We start from the raw sequence: 13,893 nt of genomic DNA, 5'->3' as shown, positions 1-13,893 counted from the left end.
CTCTATCTTATCTCCGCCTCTCTATCTTTTCTTTCCTTATTCAATTCATGTCAATTACAGTTTCAGTTCAGAACTGCGCTGCCAGCAACCGTGCAAGCCAGAGAATTACGGCCCGTATCAAGGCAGGTAAACACCAGGAGAAATATCAGTATATCAGTAATACAGTCATTTGCTGACAGTTTTACGACAGTATAGCATAATTAACCATAAATAGAAACACCTCACCGGCCTCTAAACTCTGTTTTACTTCTCTCAACTTAATCAACGTGAAAATATTGCTTACGTGTTTGTATGTGTAATGTCTGAAATACATAAAAAAGTATTTCACTTTTAAACTTAAGGACAAATCTAATTAGTAGGCCTACACATTACTCATTATTAGTGTTAGCGCATTATTTATTTCCCCATCTGTATTCCTCTAACATCCACCGCTACTTTCCCTCTGATTGGTTAGTACTTTTTGCCTTCGTTGCTTGGGTTGGTCAGGTTAATGAGGGCGTGAGATGTTTAGGGATAAGCTGGTGCAAGATTGGATGATCAGCAGGGACGTGCTGCCTGTGATTGGTTGTTACAGTGTGGCTGGGGCAAGTTTAGGGTTAAGATTACAACCAAACAACAACAAAGCAGTTTAGAGGCTGATCCAAAGTAGCACCAACGTCCGTCGCATTATCAGCATGCTACACAACACAAATTACAGTTAAGTATGGTGGGCATGTGATTAGTTTTTGAAGGTTTTCTCACAAAGTATTGGACAATGATATTTTGATAAAGGTGCTGGATAAAAAGTCAGAGGACCTTCAAAGTCAGTCGAATTTATCCTGTTGACTGTAATCCATTCAACAGTAGTTAATATCAGAAATGTCAGCATCATGGTGGCACCATAGGAAACGTCACAATGTTAATAGAATGGATCCTTTAAAACTCACAAATTCATTTAATTATGAAATAAATAAAATGTTTAAATATTTTTGCTCCGAACCAGAAATGTCAAACTTAAAAAAAAATAAAAATCTGACTTGCACACTTTCCAAAACAAAGAACTTTCTTAGAACAACAAGTATTAAATGTTTAAAGACCATTTAAGGTAAAAAAAAAAAAAAAGAAAAAAAAGAAAAAAGTTTTGGATCAAATAAAGTAGTGCAGAAAACTGTTGCAACTTCAGGTCACAACTCCAATCAGAGATTGGCAGGTTCACTGGTTTACGTCTTATGGAAAATGTGTTGATGTCACTCGTGGGTGTGCCCTGACGTGCGGCATGCTTCAAACCTCTCGGCTCCTTTTGCACCGCCTGTGTTCGCACATACTTTAACTTCCACTCGTCTGATCTCAAACACCAGATATTGTCGCACCCTCGTACCTGAAATCTTTTCCTCTGCTAATCTGTCTTCTCCCCGGGTGTGTTTTGTGTTCGTGCAATCCTGAGTGTTCAATCCAAACGAAGCCAAATCTCCCTGGATTGCGGATACCAGTTGGTTGTGGCAGGGAAGCGCTTCTAAAGCCAATCGGCAGACAACAAGGGACCCTGTGCTTCAGCAACACTCCCAGTTCTGTTCCGCTTGTTCACAACTGAGGGGGCTTGTACGAGAGTGTGTGCTTGCTTGTATGTGTGTGTGTGTGTGTGTGTGTGTGTGTGTGTGTGTGTGTTTGTGGGGGGGGGGCGAATAACGTGTGACAGAAGGAGAGTGTGGAAGAGAGTGTGTGACATAGAAAGAGGGCATGGAAAAGAGCATAACAGAGTGTGAAAACGACGGGGAGAGCGAATGTGACGGCAGCGAGAGGAGCGTGTGCGTGGAGGGAAGTGAAAGCCAGTGTGTGCGCAAAATACAAAAACTGAGTACTTGAGAGCGAGCGCGTTTAGACACTAGAAGTCTTTTTCCTAAAAACGTCTCTATCTTTAAAAGCACCGTACTTTTAATGTAATAAATCTTGCCTTGTCTCAAAAAGCTCAAATGAGGGTTTGTGTTCAACGGAGGATAAGGAGAAGTGAACGTCTCTGGTCCTGGATGATATGAAGTCCAGCCTTCGGGGAACAGTTTAACATTTTGGGGAAATATGTTTTTTTTTTTTTTTTTACTTCCCTGCCAAGATTGAGATTGAGAGTCACAGAGAGGTCAGAGAGTTTACTGTAAAACTATGACCTGTCATTTTATCCTCCTTAAACACATAAGTAGGGCGGCAAACAATGATTACATAGGATGAGCTGTTGATTATTTTCGCGAGTGACCAATTTGCTGTTTGGAGCCAATGATGAAACCAGTGTTTCCCAAAGCCTACATTGTAACCTAAAATGTCTCATTTTGTCCCGGCTAACAGTCCACAATTAATAGATATTCAGTTTATGATCTTATTGGACACAAAATAAAAACCAAACAAATCAGAAAATATATACATTTAAGAAGCTTGAATCTGAGACTTTTTGCACTTTTTCATGGAAAAATTACTCAAAACGATCAGTGACCAAAATACTCTGTAATTATTCTATTTATCAATTTATTGTTGCAGCTCTACAAACAAGTCGTGACATGATAATCAGGAAGCGTTAGAGTTGCTTTGGACAGACCCCAGCTGTTGGCCCGTTTCTTCTTTCAGTTTATGATCATCAGTTGCATGAATTTGACTTTTAATGAGTAAGTGAACAAATGAAAAAAGCCTTAATGTCTGGTTGAAGTGGAGGGAAAGAGAAACGCTTATCAGTCTGTCATTTTACAAACTTATAAACTTATAAACTGTTAGCTTGAGAGAAATTTGTGTCCCCCTGAAAATGAACATAGCTTTTTTTGTTTTTTTTAACAAATCTGTAATTCCTTCGGTCTCCAGAGGCCCGGCCCAGCACTGGGGCCCACATCATGAAACATTCAGGGAAATCGGGCCATTTTGAGACATATTTCTCTGAATACAAGAGAAAAAAAAAAAAGCTAAACGGCTGAGATTATTCCTTTACTTTCATTCACCTAAACTTTTTTTTTTTTTTTTTTTTTTTTTTTTTTTTTTTTAAGAGTAGTGCTCCTTAAGAAAATGACACTTCAATCTCTTTTAGAAAAATATGGACTTTTCAGTGTTTTGCAGCATTTATTATTGATTCGAAATAAAAGATTTACTTGCATTGTATTAAATCTCTCTTGGTTCACTTATCCAATTTTCTTTCTTTTCCCCTTCCCTCTCCTGCCCCCGTTCTCCTGCCCCACCCCCACCACCACCCTCTCCCCCCACCAGGTGACATTCACCAAGCGGAAGTTCGGTCTGATGAAGAAGGCGTACGAGCTGAGTGTCCTGTGCGACTGTGAGATCGCTCTCATTATCTTCAACCACTCCAACAAGCTGTTCCAGTACGCCAGCACCGACATGGACAAGGTCCTGCTCAAGTACACCGAGTACAATGAGCCCCACGAGAGCCGGACTAACGCCGACATCATCGAGGTAAAGCGCGGAGACGGGAGGGAAGGGCAGTGGGGTGTAACAGCGGGAAACAACTGTATTTTTATACCCCTCGCTGGGTGTAGAACACAGTGACACTGATTTGATCCTGATTAAGCGCTCACGTGAAAAAAAAATCCACTTGTCAGACTCTCTATTTATGTTGGTATCAACGCTTTTTAAACATTTCCTGTCACTGATGCCGTCTTTTTTTTGCGTATATGAACGTTAGAAAGTTGTTCTGTGTTGATGCTCCCTCCTACTTGGTACTTAGTTTGTTCCCCAGTGGGATCATTAATATTTATTCTTAACGAATCTAATCTAGCCCTCTCCAGACTCAGATTCAGACTTAATTAAGTCTCGTCCAGTTTATTAAGGCCAGTTCAGTTCATTGCTGTCTGGTCTGGTTAACCGTTCCTACCATCTCTGGTCCAGAAGAGTCTGAAGTTGATCCTTACATGCAGTGTTGGTCTGTATAGCTTGAGCTTACTTTTATTGAGAAGAGAGTCTGTTATGCTTTTTGGTATTTTCTGTCATACGTTTAACGCTACGATGTGGAATGTTTGTATCAAACGTGGGCAAAGTTTCGAATATTGAGGTAAAAGTATGAAAAAGTAACTCAGGCACAGACTTCAAACTCTCAACACTCAGTTCACGATGAGCTTTTTACCAAACGGAGACATCCTGCTGTAATTTTTGTTGCTGCCGGCGTTTGTGACGCTCACTCTCTTATTCCGGCTCAGATTCGGGCTCGAATGCGTACAGATGGATTTGAGGAGGTTGCCATTTCCAATCAAGAACGAGAAATTGCATTGGTTATTGATTGGACGAGGCCGGCATCACCAGCACTGGGGTGCTGCCGCTCCGCCGGCTTCCTGGAAGTTGTCCAATCAGAGGCCAGTGACCTGGTTGGGAAGAGGATGAACTGGGGGGGGGGGGGGGCTGCATATCGGGCAACACATTTCCTTTCTTGCCGAGAGGTAGAATACAAGATGGAAATCACTCTTTGGGCTCGAGCCAGGATGCGATTACCTTAGCGTAGCATAAACACTGGAGGCAAGGGGAAACGGCTAGCCTGACTCGGTCCAAAGTTTTAAAAAAAACAAACATGTTATATCTTGTTTATTTTACCTCTTGAAAAGGCAAAATATAAAAGAAGCAGTGGTTTTCTGGGGGTTATGTTAGCTTCTGGTGATGGAAGCAAATTCAAATGATCTAATGATTATGCAATAGAGTGGCTATAAATTAGCAATTAAGAAGCTACAGATTGTTACACATTGTATTTTAATTAATCAATTCATCGTTAAAAAAAACAAAAACGTTTTTTTTAATTTATTTGGATGTTTTATTTATTTGTACTCAAGTAAGGTCTTCGATATTTTTTTTTTTAATGTCCTATAACATACGTCACTTAAATCCTCGACCCCAGTATTTCAGTGTATTTTAGTCCAGTTCAGTGCTTTCCAGTCTAGTCCAGTTCTGTCCAGATTGTCCCGGTTCTGTCCAGATTGTCCCGGTCCGGTCCAGAAACGCTGAGTCCAGTTCATCCCAGTGTTGTTTAAGGCTCAGTGGTTGTTTCTGGCTCAGTGCCACCTATCTTACAGCGAGGGCAGAGGTAGGGACAGCTGGGCCTCCATCCACCCCTCGCCTCCTCACCCCCTTACCCACCCCTCTGGCATCGGCCACATTGTTACCCAGAGACCTCTCCAAAACAACAACAACAGCATCGAGCCAAATGACGGCGCCTGGGATCAATTGCAAAACCACCTCGGACACAAAATGGCCACAAGAAGGAGGAAGAGCCTGTCAAAGAAAAATGACGTTTGTTAATTTACAAGCGGACTAGAGGAGAGGTCGGAGATGAGGTTAGGAGAGAAGGTGTGAGGGCAATCACCGAGCTCGGTATTTATGTTTTTGTAATGGGAATCCATGTGTTTCCTAACGTCTTTCCTCCCAGTGGGGAAAAAGCTTCGCTGGAGCTTGTCAGGCGAACACAGAGCACATTCACATGCCTTGCTGACCCTTTTATACATAATGGCCCTCTCATGAATTGAACACGAGATGGTTAGGTATGATTCAGCGAGCCGTGTACACTGCAGTACAGCACTTACGCTTCATATGGAGCGCTGACTTAAAGCCGGATCTTGCCGGGCTTTGAATATTTCTCTCACCATGGATGCAGGACTCAGCGGTCGGTCGACCATGAACGCTGTCAACCTAAAGTCACCGCCGCGTGTTTTACTGTCATGGTCAATGATCAGGCTCCAGTCATGTTAACCAAAAACACTCACAGCAAAGCAGAGAGGGTTTCAGAAAAACGAGATGGCCGGCTTCAGAATGGATTCAAGCCATTAAGGTTGGGCGCTGACATAACCCGTTTTGTTTCAACTTCAATTTTTCAGCCTGAAATGTTGTCAAATTGGCCTTATCATTTTGGAACAAAACCCTGTGTTGGCAATGAGCTAAACTGAGAACAGGAAAATATGAATTGCATGGGAGTGATTCCCCATGACTGCTTTTATCATCTGCTGAATGACAACCTGCGAAAAGAATTGAGAGTAATCCTACAGAAATAAATATTACTTCCAACCTTTTGCTCTCCACTAGTTTTTCGATTCACTGTATTTATGAAGTAGGCGATACCGAGCTGCGTCCCAGGAGTGTTGAACTTTGACAGCAAATGATGAGTTTTATTTCCCCCTTTTCAGGCTGTTATATCAGATACGTTATTGGAAGAAACCCAGAGGCTGCAAACATTGTTTGATTCATCTCGCGAACCCCTGGGACGCCCATGTGACCTCTCACTGCTGCTTTAAGGCATCCTTCTCCTCACAAGTTCTCTGAAGCGATCAACAAACGGCTAAATCAATCGCCGACTAAATCAATCGCCAGCGAAAGTTGTTGGCTGGAGGTCTTTCAAGTACAGCTGATGGCCATTTTCCACCGCAGGAACCTTTGAAGGAACCCAGGAACTTACTGGCAGGAACCATCATCTAATTTTAGTTCCAGGGCCCCGAAAAAGTCTCAAATGTAGGTTTGTACTGTATCAGCCGGAATGCAACCCTGAGTATACTCTGATTATAAGACGTCAAAAACCCCTTTTCAATAGTTTGAGTAAGAACGTTTTAACGATAAAAACACCTTCGGCCTGTTTGGAAACTTTTTTCCTCGTTTTTTGAGGGTCTTTATACTTTGTTTTTCATAGTGCTTCAAATAAAGCAGAATGTAAATCCCACATTAGGACTCAGAAGCTCCTTTTCATTCGTTTTTCCAGTGACAAACAGGTTAATCATGGCCAGACTAACACTTTCAGCGCTTGAATCACACCAGGACTAAATTGAATTGCAAAATAATTGATGTCCAAATCGGACTTTATCTAAATTTGTTCTTGAAATACGTGAGTTGAGCGCATGGGGCTTCGTTATTATTGCTTGAAAAGGGGCATGAGGTCTTTGCAGCTAAAGCAGAATGCATCTAAGGGGAATTTCCTCCAATATGGGCTCCAATAAGTGCAGTAATTGCTGAAATCTCAGGGAAAGTGTTGGTGAAGCAGTTTCGTCCTGTGAGTGGGCTGAAGGTAAGACAGAGGTAGCAGAGTTTGGGGGCCCTATTTTTCTCCTCCACCTCTCTGTCTGTCACATTCTCTCTTCCTTTTTTACAGTCCTTCCAGGCTTCTCTTCCTCCTAATCTCCTGATTCACTCGGTCACGACAATTTCTCCCTTCTTTCCCCGTCCTTCTCTTTCTGTCTGTCTCAGAGTGTCAGCAGTAAAGCCTTTCTGTGGGCTGTATCTCCAGCTGCAGATGGCTCTTAAGTGTATGCAAGTGTGTCTGTATATGTGTATATTTGTGTGTGTGTGTGTGTGTGTGTGTGTGTGTGTGTGTGTGTGTGTGTGTGTGTGTGTGTGTGTGTGTCGTGGCAGGGCGTTGGGCTGCTCCGGGCCACATCAGCTCAAGCTCCACTGGCTCTGTTTGTGTGCGTACATGTGTTTGTGTTTTCAAGTGTGTCGCTCTGTCTCTTCCTCTCTCTTTATGCATGTTCATTAGTGTGTGTGTATATGTGTGTAGTATATGTGTGTGTGTGTGTGTGTATATGTGCGTGTGTGCGTGTGTGTGCGTGCATAAGTCCACCTCTCTCTCCTCTTCTGTTTGCATGCTCTGCAGTGGCCCATGAGAACGCCTCATACAATATTCAGACTTGGTGAGCCTCTTGGTTGTGTGTCGGTTTGTGTGTCTGTGTGTCTGTCTGTGTGTGTGTGTGTGTGTGTGTTTCCCACATGAGAGCTTCCCTCCTACACCGGCCTTTATACCCCCCCCATATCCCTCCTTCCCTCCCAACTCTCTCACCCGTCCTCTCTGTAGGCCAGGAGGCTTGAGTAACATTCTCCAGCGTTTGTCCTTAGCTGTCCCGTTCGCCAGATGTGCTGCAGCACACACCTCCTTCTTAAGCGGGTGTTAGTGTTGTCTGCCCCCGCCATTTTCCATTAATCCTTGTTATTTTGCATTTGCAGTATGGCATCATGAATCATTACAACTGCAAAAAAAAAAAAAAAAAAAAAAAAAAAAAAAAAAAGACATCAAAAGCAAAATACTGCAAATAGCTACAAAAACTGCTATTGAAACAATATTTAAGACTCTCGTATTGTGTAATATTTAAAACTATGTATGCAAAATCTAAATTTGAAATGGACAAGGCAAATATAGCCATCGTATAAATGTAGTGGAGTCAAATGTGTAATTTTTAGCTCTGAAACTGAGCAAAAAGGTAAAACAAATCCTACAAAAAAAGAGTTTTTCTTACTTTTCAACAGATCTCATAAAAACACCCAGAAGCATGTTATTTTGTCTCAAAATATTTCCTGACCTTTTCTTAGCCTGTCTGTGACTACTGAAGATGTTCATTTTTTAGAAACAGCTCACAAATATATACATTGGAGCTATATGGCACAGAGGAATAAGATGTATCAGGCTTCGGATGCCCACATTGTTAGTAGGACGCATTGTGTGTTGGTTCAGCTCAGCTCATGGGATGTGTTGACGGTAAGAAAAAGACAGAATATCACCAGACTTATCTTTTAACAGAATACCGGAGGAGAACATGTACTACTTTTATTCACCTCAACTGAAAACAAAACTAGATCTTAATCCAAGATAAGCCGTTATTGAGATTTCGTTGAATATTTTCTGGTGAGATTTACTTCCGCATTAAAAGCGTTTTAAAGCTTTATGTCTTCACTTCCTCGGAAAGCTTTTACCGCGAAACACTGACAGGAAGTGTTGAGTTTTATTACCGGCTGCTTTACTCAGAAAAAACTGAAAAGTAAAAACAATCTGAATTTCTTCATTACACATTTTTACCAAGCTTTTACATAAACAAGTTCCAGTCTGCTTGAACAGACCAGCTGCTATTTCAAATTCAGGACTTTGTGTGTGAACAGCCCGGTATCACGACAAAGCGTGAAATAGACACGCCTGTCTGGTACAGCAAAACGTGAGATAGCCACGCTTTGGGCGGTCTAGCCTTGAAAGTTACACGTTTTCCTGCAGTTAAAAAACCTCTGTTACGTGAACTCGGTCACGATCCCGCGTCACGTGACATTTACGTGCGTGTAAGTTTCACGCTTACAAAATGTGCAACTTTCATGCCTAGGGTTTCTGAGGACAGTTTTTTATTTTGAGGATGAGTTTGTTACTTTCACTTGTGATTAATGATAATACCAGCAGTCTAGTTTTTCCCGTCACTTCATTTCTCTGAATTCTTCTCATTTTTTTTTTTTTTTTTTCGGGTCACATGAACGCATGTTGTACATTTGAAGCAGGCTGTGACTGGTCAAATGTAACACAAAGGCAAAACATACGGTCTTGGGGATTTCAGTGCTAACCCAGTAGAGTGGAACAGCCAGTGTGACAGAACGGATGAATTATACAATAATTATTAAAGATTATCTGCACTGGCACTTGGTGTAACGTTACTGACCGAGGACCGAGCTGAGACATACCGAGTGACAGGGAGAGGAGGAGGAGGAAGAGGGAGAAGGGGATAATTGGATAGTCACAAAATGTGCACATTTGCTGCTCTGCCTCTGTGAGTCTCTCCAAGCAAGTGCTTTTGAGTATAAATTATGAAGTGAGGATATAGTCACGCAGGCCCACAGACAGACAGACAGACACACACACACACACACACACACACACACACACACACACACACACACACACGCGCGCGCGCGCACTCATACATGCACATACATACACTTATACTTATGTTTATGCTTGGTGTATGTCACACTGAATGTACCGGACATGCATGGGGCGATGCCTTGAATACTTAGAAACACTTAAGTTTACATTGAAGTGTGTGTGTGTGTGTGTGTGTGTGTGTGTGGACTCGGTATTCATCACACGGTCGGACATTGCTTCACTCCAGCGTGAGGCAATACATATGCACACACAGCCTCTCTCTGAGATGCACGTGCGGCTTGGAAGTGTGTGTGTGTGTGTGTGTGTGTGTGTGTCTGCGAGCGTGTGTGTGTGTGGGCAGCCTGCCTCTCCTGTCAGAATGTGTTAATTCGCTTGACTGCAGATCCCAATCAGGGCGAAGAAAGGAAGAGAGCTAGAAAGGGAACGCAAGCAAGCGAAACGCTAAAAGAGTGGCGATGAATGGCCAGGGAGAGAAAGCAAGATGGGCGGAGAAGGGGGATGCCCTTTTTTCTTTAAGCGGCTCAAGGAAGGCCGATCTCACCGGCGAGCTGCGCTGCAGGGGCTTAAGGACTTTGGGCACCGCCCCGGTTGTCCTGGGTCGCAGCCAGGGGAGCTTCACGTATCGCAAAGCAGCACTCGACTGTACTCGTCCAGTAAGGAACTGCTTCTGTTGGCAGCCATAATAAGCCTCAACACTTCAAGCAAACACTGTACGACCTGTAGGAAATACATCCGTCTCCAGACTTGTGTAACCCTCCCCACACACACACACACACACACACACACACACACACCTCCCCCTCTCCTCCACCCGCACAGGTTGGAGGAGATGCCTTTGTTGCCCTGGAGATTCTCCTCCTCAGATAATCCTCCTATGCTATCAGAACTCTGAAGACTTCCTGCTAAGACCTGTCATAGCCTAAGGTCCTAATCTGGACTATAAGGTCACAGGGAGGCCCGCACGCTTTACACGATTGGTCAGCAGAGGTCAGCTGACCACTCTCACTAAGACAAGTTTAGGTGCTTTGCATGACATCACACACATATTACACGTTAGTTATTTCAAAGCTTATTTTCATATTTCATATGTATTTAAGTATCAGCAAATTTTACAGTTTGACTTCCTCTAGCAGAAAAATAAATTATATATACTGATTTAGAGTTGTGGATATGTGACACTAAACATGACTGTGATGTGATGACTGTAAAAAAAGATTTTACAGATATATTACTCAATTGATTTAAATCAGAAAATGAAATAAAATTCAATTTTAGCAACAATTTTGATTCATAGGCAAGATACAAAATTAAGGTATAATTTGTTAATGCCTCAGAATGAACCAAAAGTGAGATGAACGGTTCATTGGAAATTATTGTACGTTGACAGAACACCGTTCTTCTGCAGCGTGTCAAGGTGAAGGAACACACAAAGATGTCTTTAGGGTGGACGTTATTTTTCCACAAATTCAGAGCCTTCAGTTCACAACTGGAATCGTCACCTTTCTCCCAAATTATTTTACAGCCCCGCACTTAAAAGGGAAGTCCTTGATTTATGAATTAGTGACTCACTTCTGGATTGAGTCATATTACAGAGATAACGATGAACTAAACCAAAAGGATCTCCTACCCACCTTTTTGTCGAGCCTTAATCAGTTCAGCTAAACCAAGTGGCAAACCTATCTTTGGGGCAAGATATCTAAATAATTAAAGAATTCAGAAGGACTGCCAGAACACTGATTAGAAGGAGGGAATTTAGATAACGAATGGTTCTATTAGACTCAGAGATGTTGTGGAGCCAGCCCCTAGTGGCCCTCAGTGGTATTGCACTTTAAGGCTCTTCCACGTCGGCTTGGCTTTCCAAACCACGAGACGACGATCACTTTTATAGGAAAGTAAACGTTCGGCAATCGGGCCCGAGACGTCATCTGTCTTGGCTGACAGGCCATCTCTCGCCAAAGAGAGATGTCAGACTCAGTCGGTGTTTACTCCTGTGGCAAGCAATCCATTCAGAGGTCTCCTGAGAAGCAGCGAGACCACAGGTCTGTTCATTTCATGGATAAATAATTCCAGTCTAAAAACTAAAACTGAATTTCCCATTAAATATGCAAAACCAGTGTCCAAATGTTATTTAACGTGCAGATTTTATTATTCATAAGATGTAATCTTACTTAATGAGACCTTTACAAGCCAACAATAGACAAAGAGGACTTGATGAGATGGAGATATTTTTCAGTGTTATTTACTTTCACGTGAATGCGTCATGAATTCTCTACAGAACTAGACAAAAGGAACACAGTTAATTTCAAAGTAAAATTGACGAGAGAGTTGCCAGATACGGTTATTTAATTGTCTTTTCTGGACATTTTACAATAGCGTGTGTGTGTGTGTGTGACTAGCAATGAGACCGTTTCCTGAAGTCTCACAGCTTGGTAGGTTTGCGACAAGAGAAACAACAAATGCTGATCTATAATGCAACATCTGAGGAGCCTGGCAGCTGGTGGCAATGACGTTGATTTAGTTCCAACGATGGAGGCGGCGGTAGAGTTTTGGCGCACAGCGTCCTTCATATAGGGGTCAATTTTTGTTTGCTGAAAGGCTGCTCCCATTTATTTAAGATTAACCAGAGGCCCATTTGGATGCGACAACAGGAAGAAATTGGCAGTGGAGCGTGCCCAGAACAAATATTCACACTGTGACTTTTTTTAGTCTGGTCATAGATAGAACACATACACACATGTAAATTAAGTAAAAGACTTATTTCTGCAGAACTTTTCAAAGCAAAAGTTGCAAAGTGCTTCAAAATAAACACAATTAGGCACAAATGATTCCATTATGACACATAATACAGAAATAGAAATGGCTTTAAACAAGAGGCAAAACATCACTGGAGAAAAAGTTCACACGCTGAGGCACGCATACAAACACAATTTAGCAGTTGTAGGCACGATCGCGCACCGTTTCTCGTAGAAAGAAAGGAGAAAGAGGACGACAAAGAGAAACTGATGAAAACAGAAAGACTTAAGAAAAAGAAGTGGGAAAATAGCCGAGTACATTTTAGCGAAGCAAGAGTTTCAAATGTTGCCTGAATACCATCAGTTTTCCAATAACTGAATTGGATACATGCAGCGAACCAAATTTGGATGCGAATTGTTGTCATGAATAAGCCACAAGACTTTTCAGTCTGACGGGGCGTTTAATGTCGCATTTCAACACGTGTGTAAAGGTTTTTATACCCATTCCTAGAACAGAGTAAAGGATGAACAGCGAGAGCAGGAAAGAGAGAAAGAGAGAGAATGAAAATTACAACGGGAAAGCTCTGGGAAGGAGAGACAGAGGAGGGCAAAAGAGGACACGGAGAGAGAGAGTGTGTGTGGTGGCAAAGAAACTGAAGCAGATGAGAGAGAGAAGGTGGATGAGAGGAAACGAGCAACCAGGGACGGTCGCATATGGAGACATTACAATCGAGAGAGAGAGAGGGAGAGATGTTCAGGGCGGAAAAACACAGAAGGACAAGTGCGAGACTTTGCACTTTTTCCGCGAGGGAGCGAGAGCTGCGTTAAAGGTGGTGGGCCGAGATATGAGAGGGCGACAGAAAGACAAAAAAAAGAGAGGAAAAGCAGCAGCAGCAGCAGTGGCAGCATTTCATGGAGAGCTGGAAACAGAGGGCGGGCGGACAGGCGGGTGGGCGAGCAAAAGCGAGCCAGAGGGGAAGGGAGGAAGGGAGGGAGGGAGAGAGGGAGAGAGGGAGGGAGAGAGAGGCGGGGCTTGTGAGCAGCCACAGCCAGTTAGCGGCAGGCGTGGTGCTCTGCAGGGTGAATCTTACCCTGGCAACACAATGGAGCGAGAGAGAGAGAGAGAGAGAGAGAGGGGAGAGAGGGAGGCAGTGGACAGGTGAACAGATGGCTGACTGACTGAGAGACAAGCTGATCAGTGTGTGTGTGTGTGTGTGTGTGTGTGTGTGTGTTAGAGAGAGAGAGAGAGAGAGAGAGAATGTGACTGTACTGTAATGTATCACAAAATGTTCACTGTGAGAGAGAGAGAGAGAGGGAAAGATGCCCATGTTTGCCCTGTAATGTTCACAATATATCAGTTGAGTTTACATGAGAGAAAAGACAAGAGAGACAAGCCTGTGATGTCCAAAAAATAACGTGTGTGTGTGTGTGTGTGTGTGTGTGTGTGTGTGTGTGTGTGTGTGTGTGTGTGTGTGTGTGTGTGTGTGTGTGTGTGTGTGTGTGTGTGTGTGTGTGTGTGTGTGTGTGTGTGTGTGTGTGTGTGTGTGA

The 13,893-nt window shown here is 42.9% G+C and overlaps 1 protein-coding gene across 10 annotated transcripts in view; it reads left to right on the top strand.

Annotated features, from left to right (window-relative positions):
- The window catches only part of mef2d (myocyte enhancer factor 2d), a 102,093-nt gene that overhangs the window by 45,376 nt on the left and 42,824 nt on the right, over window positions 1-13,893 (top strand). For all 10 annotated transcript variants that reach the window (XM_069140693.1, XM_069140672.1, XM_069140720.1 and 7 more), the window contains exon 3: window positions 3,214-3,417. In XM_069140693.1, the coding sequence (XP_068996794.1) occupies window positions 3,214-3,417 (204 nt within the window). The remainder of the gene's footprint in view (window positions 1-3,213; window positions 3,418-13,893) is intronic.

Source organism: Embiotoca jacksoni, unplaced genomic scaffold (assembly GCF_022577435.1).
Source record: "Embiotoca jacksoni isolate LCO1_2020_lvr unplaced genomic scaffold, fEmbJac1.0.p SCAF_11, whole genome shotgun sequence".
In the NCBI taxonomy this organism is placed as follows: Eukaryota; Metazoa; Chordata; class Actinopteri; family Embiotocidae; genus Embiotoca; species Embiotoca jacksoni.
The sequence above is the reverse complement of the archived record's forward strand: the minus strand, read 5'-3'. Positions and strand labels throughout refer to the sequence as shown.